At 39.1% G+C, this 14,861-nt stretch overlaps 1 protein-coding gene across 3 annotated transcripts in view; it reads right to left on the bottom strand.

Moving 5' to 3' along the window:
- Positions 1–14,861, bottom strand: part of TAFA1 (TAFA chemokine like family member 1) — a 488,787-nt gene that overhangs the window by 462,208 nt on the left and 11,718 nt on the right. For all 3 annotated transcript variants that reach the window (XM_036869184.1, XM_036869185.1, XM_036869186.1), the window contains one exon: positions 8,343–8,463. In XM_036869184.1, the coding sequence (XP_036725079.1) occupies positions 8,343–8,463 (121 nt within the window). The remainder of the gene's footprint in view (positions 1–8,342; positions 8,464–14,861) is intronic.

Genomic DNA, 14,861 nt, shown 5'->3' with positions numbered 1-14,861 from the left:
TATCCCTGAATCAAGTTTTGTTTGGCCCACCTGACATTTAAAAGATAAAGAAATTACAGATAAAATTCTAGGTTTCTGACTTGCCTTGAAATATCAGATGATCTGGTCACCTTGAGCCCATCTCAGGTGTAGCTAAGGATGCGCTGTGTCCTCTAGATGTGCATATGCTCTCAAGTTGCCACAGTTTTCAGCATTTTATAATGTCTGGCCTCTAGGCTGATCCAATTATTTTTGTTAACGACCTGGTCTGTGAAGCTATTTGCCTTCTTCATCTATGAAATCATCCAGAAAGTTTTCAAATAGCTTTAGCAGAGGGCTTTTTAAATATACAAAGGTGATTTTGTACAGCTTCTTGCTCTATCAAATGGATGAAGTCAATGAATCAATTCCTTGGGCAGCTTAAAGCATCTTTATTTGGCAGAATATACTTCACTATTTGTGGAATGCATAGATCACCTCCTCGGAGCTGCTAGGAACAATATGAAAACCGTTGATTCCCTCCAACTTTCTCATCTGGAGCCTTGCAATTGACAGCTTAACGTGAGACGCTGAAAGCGCCAGCGTCCTACTCCTACCCTGGTGCTCTTTCTTCATCACCATTAGGTATAAAAAAAGGCTTAATGTGGTGCTTTCCCACCAATATTTGCATTTTTTAAAGACAGAAAATTCTTGCCTAGTTGATCAGCAAATATTGATTGAATACCTACACAATATTTATTCAGTGGGAAGGATGACCTGCTGGCCTGCTGACTCTCATCCAGGATCTGTTGTCAGTTTCAGGAGCATTGAAATCCTTTCCCCGCCCACGCCACCCCCCACCCCCCAACCCCTGACCCCGTGTGGCAATTCATCTAAATCTGGAAGCTGGCATTTATTCACTTCAAAGCATATGACTCAATAGGTCCATTCTTCATCCACATGAATGCGAAATCAGAAAAACCCTTTGGATGTACAAAGACTCAGTTTGTATTTATTCTTGGGTATAAAGGAAGCATGCCTAGAAGTGAAGGTCTAGTAAGGGCATAGTAAAGGTAAACACAGGTAATTCTAACAACAGAACAATGGCCTTTGCTGAGGGGAGGTCTTCCTCCCTTCTAGACTGAGGGGGAAGTTTGGTTGGTCTCCTTCCTTGCATGGAGGATGGATTCACTTAATGAGTAAGCAGATCACTCTTCATATCTATGCATCTTCTGAGAGAAAATTGCTGTGATAATATTCTTTCTCTTTTCTTTCTCTGGAATTTTATTATATAAAGTTCGGGAAAGAGAAAGAAACAGTGGGCCAAGAGGGTTCCCTAAATGCTTTGAGGACATTATCTTTGGAGAATCCAATTAATTTATACAAACTGTTAACAAAATAATTCATCTTCTTTTTATCCTAAAGAAAGGAAAAATTGCTTGCCTGGTGTTATTTTCTCCCTTCTGCAAAGATGAAGTGAATTTTTTTCTTGTTATCAAAAGATTTGAAAGCAAAAGGCCTTTCCCTATTTGCTAAGCGAAGTTTCCTTTTCAGATCCTCAAGGCCACACCTATAGTATTTTCTAATCTATAGAAAAAAAAACCCAAAAACCTCATGCTGTGACTGAAAACCTTAGGGATTTAATTTTTTACTGCATTTGTAAGTTATGTTCTTTGGACCATTTTGATTAATGTAATGGCTGTCAAATATCAAATACAGTCAAATATCTACCCAAAGATACTGCACAGATACACACATATGTACGTGCATATGTTACAGTGACAATTTAGTGTTTATACCACTCTCCATTTGAGGTATCTCCTTTTTATAAACACACATACAGATACACATGCATCCAACCATATACACAAAAATACTCACACACAAGTAGGAAAAAATAAGGGAGAGTTCAAGATTCCACCAGAATAGTCATTCCTTCTTTCCTTAATAATTTAACACATATTTTCTGAGCACCTACTACATGCCAAGTTCCTTACTAGAAGCAAGAGATAAAAAGATGAATTTTATAGGATTCCAGGATTATCTTGGCTCACACTTCTCGAAGCATGTGATATGAATAGGCACTGTAGCTGTTGTCCAAATAAAAGAAGTTTGGAAAATTTTAGTTAAACACAATCAGGATTCCTATCTGCAAATCTTTCCAGAACTTTCATACACACACATGCACTGAAAATCTCTAAGAGAAGAACATACCATGCAGTGAGTGCTTCCCCAACAGTTAGTAGCTTTTTTCCAATGAGCATTTTGAGGGGACAGTGCTTTGTGAACTGGGAAATGCTGGCCTAAACATTTTATAGGATTAAGGCTCTTAGAAGGAAAAGGGGCTCCTGATACTTTGCTACCTATATTTCCTTCTTTTTCCTTAAACTGGGAACATTGATACATTTCTAATTTAATCATAAAACTCTCTATAGCAAATACTTTAAGCTTTTCATTAAAAATCAATATATATCCATCCTAGGAATGAACCTGAAAAAATTTCAAAATTGTAGGAAATAAAAAGTCTAAGTCAACCCAGTCCTCCCACCAGGTTTAACTAACACTGTATAAAGAATGTTTATATCTCTTCTGACATTTTTCATACATGTGCAAATATTTATTTTCTCCAAACTATTTTGAAGCTGAGTATTCTGTTCCTTGTCTTCTTCACTCGGCAGTAAATCATGGGCACTTTTCCACAAGAGTACATATGAACATATCTCATCCACTGCAATGGCTACATTGAATGCCATTGAGCAGATTCACCATGATTATTTTACCAGTCCCCTTTTGATGGAGATGAAACTCCTCTCTAATTTTTTGCCATTAAAATTATTGTTGCAGTGACTAAACCTTAAACATACATCCTTTTAAACCTGTCCAATCACTTTCTTAGGATAAGCATCTAAAAATGGAATTGTATCAGGACTGGCACATTTTACATTTTGGAAAACACCGCAAAACTGTTTTCAAAAAAATGATGTACCAATTTATACACTCAAGCTTTGAAATTTTTACACAGAGTTCAAAATTGGAAGACTAAAAAGGAGTTGAGTTTTCATCTTAAATGAACTTTAAGAAATGAACAATTGAAGACTAATGTTCATTAGTGCCAGTTCTAAAAATCTGTTCGCAGTGTCGTATAAAATTGAGGCCATGGGCTTGAGCTCACATAAGTAACTACTTTGATAGCATTGTAATAATTCTCTTATAAGTTCACGGGATGGTCAGAAGATCTTTATTTGCATCTCTACCTGATTTTGATATTTTGGGGTCTTATCAAATGCCCATGGCTGCACTCTGACTCTACGGTGAGGTCAATATCATCAATCAGATGATCAATGGATTATCACCAGCACCAGTTACACCAAATAACAACCTGTCTGCTCCAATCCTTAGACCAGTTCACTACACTTAGCAATCTAGTATTGGTACATATTCTGAGAAAGCCAATATGCAACCACTGTTATTCTCACTATTTCTTTTATACTACAGTTATAAAACAATCCTTTATTGTAAGGAACCTTGGTATTCTAATGCATATTCCTTAGGCAGCTTTCAATAAAGTGATATTGAACAGTAAGCAAAAATAATTATAAGGCATGTAAGAATGTTTTTTTAATATTTACCAAAAAAAAAAATCACACTTTAAAATGGATGGTGATGTTCAGTATGTAATAAGTCACATACGGATACCTCTAAATACACACTTGGCTTCATAAAGCTTTAAATCAGGCCGAGGATAAGTTACACAGACAATTCTATTCAGAGTCATCTTTTTATACTTCCATACACCCTTGTCAATAAAATAGCATCGACTCAAGAATAAATGATTCATAAGGCATTTACAACTTCTTGTCTCATGTAATTTATCTTTATAATTTTAAATTACTAAAGAACCCCAAAGATCTTTTCTCACTAAAGTACTGTGAAGTCATCCATATTTTATTAAGTTTCAAGGACAACCCCCACACCCCACCCACATTCAAAATTAAGTAACCATTAAAATCGCTGTGAAAATTTGTATACCCGTAGGGGGAAAAAACTAATCCTATATTAGAAAGTTGCGTTTAGCAAACCATTCATCTTTTTTTACCTGTTATACAACAACTAGTGATTATAAAGAGTTGAAGCTGTCTATTTTAATATCCTGAAACAATGGAACACCACTCTGAGTTTGCATTGTTCGGTCTATCTTTTTTAAATTAAGTGTCCTTCTTCTAGCTTCACTGTACGTATTTCTTTTAAAGTCATGAGTATTCTTCAAGTTATTAAGGTAATTTCCTACATCGTTCCCAAAATAAAAAACTTGATTTAGCCAAATATTAAATTATTGATATTACAAATCTGTTAATCTAGAGCACATTTTACTTATTTGTGTAATTTTAAAATTCACTTTCATTTGATTGACTGTTTTAATCTTCCTTAACTAGTGAGTCACTGAAAATAAATGGTGCAATCCTAATACGATAAATATGAAAAATAGGAAGTACTTAGGGACTGCAGGGAAATACATTAAAATCAGTCGGTTTTCTAGTTAACATATTCTCGTTCTGTTTGTGTGCAAACCCAGTGCATGGAGAAGACAGATCACAAATTTGCAGCCTCACAGAAACATTGTCCTGATACCATGTTCTGACAGCAGAAATTGGCCCAAAGCGCTAACCATTTCCCCTAAAGGACCCTGACTGGCTGGTGCCATCCAGGTGCGGCACAGTCTGAACAAGGGGAACATCACGTCAAATTCCACTCATCTGTCAGTGTAGTGGATTATTTCTTGAGATACTGAGATTGGCTGCTTGGGATCACAGCACCATCCATCTTACCACGTAGGGGACGTGAAGCTGCCTGTAAAAGCCTGGAAAGAGGGGGACCAGCCGTTCCTAAGCAGGTGAGGAGGCAGCTGTAAAGCCTTCACTCCAGCCAGGGCTTTGAGTGAAAGATGTGTCATTTTTCACATTTCCCAGATACTTGATATGCACATGGTGTCTGCCTGCTCCTGCTTTATGAAAGAGGCGATTTTTCAAGCTTAGGCAAATGTGGCAAAGCTCAGGGTCTGCTGGAGTCTCATTTTTTCTCATCATGTCACTTGTTTTAACCGATTTGAGAAAATGAGATTATGTTTTTCCTTTTTGCTCATTTATCCAGTTATTTATTTATTTATTTGCTCATTGAAGGGGGGATTATCACAGATAACTAGCCTTGATTTCTCTCTTGTTTTCATACACATTTCATTAGTGTCCCTGAAGATTTAAGACCTACGAAGGGAAACATCACAAGTCTCATCACAAAAAGCATATATTTACTCTTAAAATCAAAACCTAAGATTGCATTAAAGAAGATTGTATTTCTGACTTTAATAATCTAGAATATTGCTATGTCCAAGATCTATTGCTTTAATCTTTGCAGTGATTGTTGAAAAACCCAAGAAAGTTGAATAAACCTAATACCTAGAACCATTGGACTTTAGTTAATATCATTTTCATCTTTCTGCATCTAGAAGGGAGTATTTATAGTTGTTTTCATTTCATCGATGAATCTGAAATGGGTCTCAAATGTATAAACGCTTGGGGTTGAAACTGGCTTCAGTGCTGCAGTTTTTTGGGGTATTTGAGGTACAGATGAACCACGCACTGACAATAATAAGCAATTACTAAGAGGAGACAAAGGGAAAAAAATACTGAGTTTAATTGCAGACAGAACCCAATGATGTATTTCCCAGTTTAAAATTACTGTATTTTGATAATAAGCCCCATAAAGACATAAGTTTAATTTTTATAAGTAGCATAGCCATAACCCTCCACCAAAAAAATCTAATATATTTACTGATAAAGAGAGACAGTCTACGTGAAAGCTCATTGCAAACTGTACCGTATTTCTTGACTGTATGCACAGGGCACAAAATAAGACAGGTAGCATTTGGTCTTATATTCTAGCCAGGTACCACATAGTTAAAAATGACAGCAAGATTAAAAACAAGATTGTTGTCACTATGTGGATAATTAGCTGTGTGAACAGCAAAACGTCACTCATTCAACATCTGTGATATGCACATTTGTAGTCTACTAAGTGGGGATGCCAGTAATTCCTGATCTTTCTGAAGAGCTTTACATTTTACAAAGCACTTTCATGAAGATTATTTTATTTACACTCCCCACAATATCCCTAAATGGGAAATTGGGCCCAGAGAAGAAAAATGACTTGCCCAAGGTCATGTCACTAATGTTAAGTGACAGAGATGATGGCCCAGCCTAAGTTCTGCCATCCTCAAGTGCCACCCCTCACCACTTCTGCCATGGCCACCTTTCAGAATGGGTCTGCAGTTCAAATGAGTCCGTGTATTGACATAACTTGAAAATTTTCACGAATTACGTGAAGGTGCTCACATCTCTTCAAAAAGGCTCCTTGGCAAGATTGTGCTCTGTACTGGGAGCCATTCGTTCCTCCTTGGGAAACAGGCTCTGGAGATGAAATCAGACCAAAGTCCCCCATGGCAGGTATTAGCTGTGTGACCTCAGGCAAGTCGCTCAGACCCTCAGAACTTCAGTCTCCTGAGCAACAGGGTGGGAAATTACACCTACTTGAATAAGAATTAAGCCAAGCAAGGTGAATTAACCTTAACAGTGTGCCTAAAACACTCACATTAGTTGTTTTTGTTTCGTGTGTTTATCGTTAAGTATTACACTAAATGCAGATTTCTCGCGTTATTTGTATTACTGTAATAAGTCAAAGACGTTTTTTGCCAGAACAGATTGGAGATCTACTGACTGGAGGTAACTTGGGGATTCCACGTTTTTTGTATTTTTTTTTTTCCGCCTCCAACTCGGCACTGGAGTCTCGGACTCTGGCAGTGGCTGATCCAGGCTCAGGACACGCGAGGCAGAAACACCAGCGCGCAGCATCGGCAGAGCCGTTTCCATGCCCTCCCGCAGGGGCACCAACCTCCCCTCGCCTTCCCTCCCGGATTCAGGGCTTTGAGAAAGAGGGCGGCTGAGGCCCAGAGGCAGCCCTGGGCCTGTGCCCCAAGCTCAGCCCCCGCCAAACCCCTCCTCCCGGAGCGACCCAAGGTCTAGCATCCAGCAAGCTGGCGCGCTCCACTGCAGCCCGCGTGGGAGGACCCGGGCTGTACACGTACTCTTTCGATCCTGCCCCCAGCCGGGAAGCAGAACCCGGGAAAGCAGCAAGCAGCGAGCGCCCTGGGACGTGTTGCTGGAGGAGAATGCCGAGGAGCCCAGGATCGGTGCCCAGGCTGGCTGCAGAGCCAGAAAAAGGCAAAGGCTAGACAACGCAGCTGGAGGAAGCCTGGCGGATGGGAGGAGGCCAGGAAGGGATTTGGAAGGAAGGAGGGGTGGGGATGGAGAGCTGGGAGCACTAGAGAACTAAGGATCCGGAGCCTGGGCGCGCAACGGGTCCCCAGAGCCCGGTCTTGGCGATCGGGTGGGAGGGGAGGGGGAGGGGGAGGGGTGCGGTGAAGGTGACGGGTGGAGTAAATGGATGCAAAGGCTGAAGCTAAGCAGAAAATGGAAGGCAACCTTTCCGAGAACCAGGGCGGGTGAGGACAATCGAGCTGGGGGAACAATAATGAGAAAGCTGGAGAGGCACAGAAGGAGAGAAAAATCCTGATTGAAGAGTGACGCCATGGAAGGGTAAGAAATATACTTTGAACAGAAAACCGAAGAAAGCAAAATGCGTCTGGAACTCAAAATTCGATATAAGAAAAAAAAAAAAACCACGCTAAAGAGAACTTGCCCCGGAAAATGCGGAGAGATAGGGAAAAAAAAAAAAAAAAGGCATCGAGCAAACCGCAAGAACAAAGTGAAAGAAGGGAGAAAGGAGAGGAGACAAACCAGACAAGAAATAGTAAGTTACTTTTTAATTTCTTTTTCACTGAAAAACTACTTACAAAGTTAATTTTGGCACTGACATCCGCACAAAATCTCTAGCCACATACACACCAAGATTATGGTATCTATGCCAGATAAAAATGCATCCCAGGAACACGGACACATTATTTTCTTGGTTGCAAAGATCATATTTTGCCTCCTTAACAATTCCTCAAGTCTTGAAAGTTATCCCACCTTTTGCAGAATATTTCGCCCTTGGCCAAAGTATCCCAAAACAAACGACTTCTACTTTTTAAGGTGTGTGCCAAGGGGTGGCGGGACTCTTAGAGAAAACCACCTTTTCTGAGAAGTTATTAGAAATACCTCCAAGACATTTGAGTGTTCCCCCTCTTGCCCCAAAGCATCCAGCCAACAAGTCTTGAAATTCAGAGGCAAGCTGCCCACCCTGCAGCACTTTCTGTCACTTGCCTTCAACCATCTGTTAAACGACAGCGACAGCGGCGAGACGGGAGGCTGCTGTGGAGCCAGCTTCCAACTTACCTGGTCTGCGCAGGTGATGGTGCTGGAAAGTGTGCTGAAGGGATCCATGGCAGAGCAGCATCGCACAAGCACTTATCCACAAATACAGGACCCAGGGCATCGCAGAGACCATTGCCATTCTCTAAAGAGAACATTAGACAGAAAGGATTACCCCCGGGTTTGAGCCCCCAGCTCCGTCAGTCCCACTGGTGAGAGAAGGGGGGTCTCAGACGTCATGTGCCTTTGCTACTTTGCTGGTTAGAATTAATGACCCAGCAGAGGTCATGCCACAAAGTGGGATTGAGGGAGGTCACTCTCCACGAGATCATGAATCCATTTTTGAAATTATTCAAAACCAAACTCTTAGGATGGCCAAAATACAGAAATAAAGTTTTTGACTATCTGTTAGGCAGTTTGTAACACTGTATCCTGACTAAACATGCAGTTTTACACAATGATCTTTAAGCTATAGTTATTCCAGGCATTGAAAGGCTGCACGCTCCTGTTCATTCTAACTTCATTGCAAGTCTGACATAAGCCTGGAAGGAAATAGTGGATTCTTTTTTTTTTTTTTTTTTAATTCTACAGTCATGAATTTTTAATTCCAATGCTGTCGCCTAAACTAAGTAATCATTTCTCAGAGGCATGTTGTAATCTCCTAAAAGAGCAGGTCTTTTTGGCTGGACTTAAAACCAGAAGGAATTATCTTCAGCCAAAATGAGTTTCGGATAAAGATCTAAGCGCCTCTCCTAGAGCAAACCATAATTTACAATATTGCTTTGCCTCCTAAGATCCTATCGTGGCATTTGTTGTAGTGTTGATGAATATGCATATACAGGTGGTATATGTATTTATGGATGAACATCCACCTTTTCTTAAGCGCTGAAACTTTGACAGTCTTCTCGGCACCTATGAGGATCTTAGGAGCTACAAAGGCTCAACTGCGCTGCATATTGTCCAGTTTCTCAAACAACACCTTATGCTGCATTTCATATTTGTCAAATTAGTCAAACTTGAAGCATCACCCTTAGCCAGTGACATGGAAGCATTTTCTATACAGGAATCCAGTTAAGTATATGCTTTTCTCCTAGATAGAGCTTTGGAACCTAGATTGTTTCCTTCGTTTTTTCATCTTTCCACTGTCAAATCATACACTTCAAGTATTTCAACGCTACATTTAAAACCTCCTAGTGACCTCCCAGTGTGGCTTCTTTATTCGTGGAAATTGGTACTCTTTCCAAAGCTGTGATGTTCAGCAAGCAAAACATATACATTATATGTGTGTGTGTATATAGACATAATACAAGATAATTTATGGGTTTTAGGAGAGAGAGTGATGTAGTCTTTAAGAAGGGTTTTAGAACTATAATAGACAAATGGTGACAACCATAATTAAGTGCAAAGTAGGAAAACATTATTTTCAACAGCATGGTGCCTTTCATGCCCCGGTCTGTGATTCACATAGACCATTCACTTTATAATTAGTTTCACAGCCCACTGTTTACTTTTGTGTACAACGGATTTAACCTCATTGTCTTCAGGACTATCAGTGTACCATAGATGCATTCTCTTCAGTAAAGATAAAGAACAACACCCCTCCTATGAATTCTGGAATGAATGCATTTGGGTGCCTTTTCAAAATACCCTGCAAAGTACAGAAAGACAAAATAGAGGTGACTGTGGCATGCAATGATTGCTTGTGAATTTCAGTTAAAATGCACTAGGAATTCATCTAAACTTGAAGAAAGCCTACCACAATCAAAACAACAGTTTTTCAATGACAGCTTTCCACACAGATCTTAGCACTCAAAAAGATTGCTGTGACTTGACGTTTGCAGTATTTTCCTTCTTTTCCTTTTTTTCATTTAACTTTCTTTAATTCTCAGCATTACTTCCAAGGTTCCTGCATATAGCTCTCTTTGCTCACTCTCTTACCAAGAGGTTGTCTCTACGGTAATAGGTGTTTCCCCCCCCAAAATAATGCATTCAGCCCTACATAGTTCTCTAGACCTGACTGAATAGGTTTGAAATCTGCTTTCTGAATCTTAAATCCTTAAAGAGGCTTCTTACCTGAAAAATCCAGCCAAGAGCAGAGTACTCTATTAGTGTTCATTGGAAAGCTCTAACACTTTCTAAAATCCATCTGTGCCACAATTGGAGATTTTTTTAAAAAGAGCTTCCCAATAATCTTCTTTATCAGGATTTTAAAAATATGTTTTTCTCTTCCGATGCTACTCCCACAGTAAAGAAGACATTGGGTTCATTCAGACTGTATTGTCAGAAAAGGAACCAAGGTTTGAGGGCTGGAAACCTTGTCATTTTCACCTTTAAATCATCTCCTGGCGTCACCTCTGCCTGACGAGACCTTTGAAGTGATGGTGAGATAATGTGCAGTTTCCTGATGAGAATCAGTTTATAGTTAATGAGGGGCCATCCCCACTCCAGTGCATTCAGGGCAGAGTAAGGCAGCAAAATGTAGGAGCAGGGCTGCTATATGGCGCTGTAAGTAGCAATAGTCTCTTTCAATACATCCCTCCTCTGTAAAGTATCACATGTCTTAAAGTGACATTACCCTTTATTACAGCTACAGTGAATCGTAATACCTGCCCACTAACTCTTGAACAACTCAAGCAGCACTTTAACACTGTATTGCCGGGTACGTCGTTCTCTTAGAGATTTTACGGATACTATTCATTTGCCGAAAGAGTAAAGAGGGAAGGAGAAACAAAAGAAAAAAGCACTCTGCAAAATACTGATAGTGTTAATGGGTGTTAGACTCTAACAGCAAATGGGAAAGTGAAATGTAAGCCATTTCTTACCTCTTAATGTTCTTTTAACCAGTAAGTTAACCCAAAATATTGTTGAGTTTACACAAATTTAAGTCTGTCGATTGTTTTTGGCAGCTAAATCTGGGAAAATGGTCTATCTAGACTACAATATAGATGTTTATAGGCGTAAGCCCAAAGCAAACCTTCTGAGTTTTTTAACATGTTTAATAAATAGAAGTATGTCATTTTCAGCATTGATGACTGGATTTTGATAAAGAAATATGCTCAAGACATTTTTAAAAAATTTCCCTCAAATAACATGCTGGGGTGGGGAGAGGAAACACTCAGAAGTTCAACATTTTGTTTCTAGCATTATGGTTTAGACACTTTCTTCTTTGGAAATATAATGTCATTGTACCTACACATCATCGATGCATATAAGGTGACCTAGTTTTCACTTACAGATTGCACTAGCAATGATTCATTCCAATAACTCAATCAGTTATTTCATGAATCACTTATAAAGCACCTACTATGTGTTAGATGCTTGGGGACAAGGCAGAAAACAAGACTGATGTGATTGCCACTGTCATAGATCATACTGTCTAGTCTTTCATTGTTTTTTTAAATCAAGGTAGTTCTCATAATATTCCAGCCTCAGAAACCTCTTCAAGTGCCTCAGAATACTCTCTTGCCTTTCACAGGCATTAGAAGGAAGGTTTGATGCTGCAGTGTGTCTTTAGAAGCCATTCCCTCCTCTCCTGTTACACAGAGTGAGAGAATGAGAGACCCTTCAGACGCATCAGTCTTCCCCACTGGTCCTGCACAGTTGCACAATACACACAGAATAGCTCTTTGGACCCTAACAACCATTTATTAAAGCTCATCATTAAACAAAGTTCAAGATAACAGTAAATACAAATCTTAGAGTGAGAATAAGTCAAGAGTGCCAAAGTTCTAGATGGTGTTGCGTGTTTCATTTCTGTCGTTCATTATTGTTGAGTTGGTGAGTATATATAGAAAGCTCACACCGACTGTTCAATATCAAGACAAAAATGATAATAACTACAGTAGCAGCAGGTAAGGTTTATTGAACCTTTACCATGTGCTGGCACTACTCTATAGTATGTTGCTTATAAGGTGTAATTTAATCCTTTTTACCACCCCATAAGATAGGTGTAATGATTATTGTCTTCACTCATGGATGGGGAACCAGAGGGTGAATAGGGAGATTAAGAAACTTGCTCAAGGTATTATAGCTACTAAGTGACAGAGCAGATTTCAAACCCCAATGATCTGGGTCAAGAGCCCACCTCCTAAACACTAGGATTAAACACTTCATGGAAAAAACAACCCTCCAAAATTAACCATTATATTTTCTCATTTCTTTACCATTAAGATACACTCAAAAAATTATTATACATTCATTCAAGACTTATATACGGAGCACATTCCAGGCATTTGAAATATAGAAATGTGGAAGGTAGTACTTACCCCATGTCTTTGTTTTTGTTTTTGTTTTTGTTTTGTTTCTGTTATGCTAATGCATTAAAAATAAAAGGAAGTTCACATTTGCTAATAAAGGCTACCATTTGAAAACTGTACATTATATTTTTCATTTCTAGGGATTAAACTAAGGCTCAACATAGTTTCTTATCTACAATTCAATTTAATAAACTTGAAACACATACTCATGGATTATGTTCAAGGCACTCAGGCATTGTTAGATTTTTTTTTAAACAACTGGAATAAAGACTTTCCCTTACATTTTTAAGTGGCTTCTATATATGTATGTGATGGAACAAGAATATCAGCCTAGTTCCATTTCCTCTTCCAAATACCTTGTCCACTGTATTGCAGCCAATGATCATTTTCCCTAATAATATAAGCATCAACGGATATTGACATTTAAGGCAATTTAGTCCATTCTTCCATCTCAAAGCAAAATTACTCTCACACCTTTCAAAGAAGTTAGGCCTTTGCACTTTTCACCATGGTAGGACTCCATCACTTGATCACTTTATTGTTTAGGGGGCCATAATGTTCTAGCCAATGAGGTGCCAACAGAACTGACCGTATCTCTTTGAGGCTGGAGCATTTAATTGTTGAAGCAACACCCTCTAGATCCCTCTTTGCCTCTGGAACAGGGACTAGTTACACTATCTGCCTGGATTCTTGAGAGACTGCAAAGAGCAGAGGCATCCCCTTCCCCTACCCACCCACAATAGATGTAGATAGTAAATAAGAAATATTCTGTTCTTTAGGCAGTTGAGATTTGGGGGCTATGTGTTATTGCACTATAACCTAGTCTATCCTGACTGATGAAGACTTTAACCTACATTGATCATGTATTAATTGAATTTTTATGTTCCATATACTGCCCTAAGCTCTGAGGAGACAGCAGTATACACATCAGACCCAGTTCCTGCCTTCACAGAGCCCCCTGCTATAGAAATCCATTGGAGATTTTTGATCAGAGCAGTGATAAATCCAGAGCATTGATGATTGCAGCTAGAATCCCTTCAGGTTCTTATAAGTCAGGAGTTATAAACTGATCACTTACGTGCCCACAGCCATGCCCTGCTCAATCATTCGGTTATACAAGCACAATACTGCAAAAGGCAATGGACTACAGCACAATTGTTTTAGTTCTTCCAGTTACATGAATTCAAGATACCTACTCAGTTGGGCCAAACTCCTAAATATATACATTTCAAATACAGTATCTATGTATATATGTACATTTGTTTATGTAAAAAAGAGAGAAAATCCTATTTACCAGAACTTCTCCCCATGGAGAAACCCACATTTACTCAGAAGAAAGGCCTAATGAAAATAATTGGGAGTGAAAGATAAAACACTCAGAATGTTTAAATAGCCAAGAATGTTCAGCATATTGCCCTACATAATAAAAGGCAGGGGGAGGGAGGAATGGCAGATAGAGGATGCAATAGGGCAGAAACCTGGAGCGAGGAAAAAATGGTGGGGGGCAGAGAAGCACAGAGAGAGATAAAGAGAGAGAGAGAGAAATGCAGAGGTTCTCCAGAGGCTTAGAAGAAAAGAACTGAGAACAGAAATGTCCAAAGGGGATTTCCTGGTGGAAAACTATATCCTGTGGAATAGGACTCCACCCTGCGTCTCTTCAAATGATTACAAAAGCTTCAAAATACAAAAAACTCATGTATACTACATGTTACTAAGTTAACTGGGAAACCCACTGAAGGGGTAAAATCCTGGATCCAGGCCCAAAGTACCACCAGAAAATCCCTCATTCCCCTGATGACCACACTTTTCATTTCTCGGCATTAGAAATAAAAGCCATCCTTACTTTAGTTTAAGAACAATCCACTTAATAATTTGGCTAATTTGAATTCACAAATGTGCAGGGAAAACAAATTTGAGACATGCAAGATTTTATGTCTATGCATATTTCTAAATTGAAAAACAACTAAAGGAATTTAAATAAATTACATCTGGGCTGAGAAAGATGCCAAGTTTTGGTCCAATGCAAATGAAAGTGGTTTAGATGTATGCCATTTAAAACAGTTCTAAGTATTTCTTGAAATAACGCATTTTGGTTGTGATTTCACAATGCTGATGTTTTTTCTTGTTCCATTTCAATGGCTGATGGAAATGAAGGCGTGGATGAGAGGATCATTGCCATTATCTCTAATCTATATGCCTTCTGTAACTTTGAATCCCAATTTCTCTTTTCTGTAGTCACTGGGTCTACCTATCAGTTGGCTGACAATGTCTATTTTCAGTCCCTGAT

This window comes from Balaenoptera musculus, chromosome 11 (assembly GCF_009873245.2).
Source record: "Balaenoptera musculus isolate JJ_BM4_2016_0621 chromosome 11, mBalMus1.pri.v3, whole genome shotgun sequence".
In the NCBI taxonomy this organism is placed as follows: domain Eukaryota; kingdom Metazoa; phylum Chordata; class Mammalia; order Artiodactyla; family Balaenopteridae; genus Balaenoptera; species Balaenoptera musculus.
Note: the sequence above shows the minus strand (reverse complement) of the source record. Positions and strands in the feature narration are given on the sequence as shown.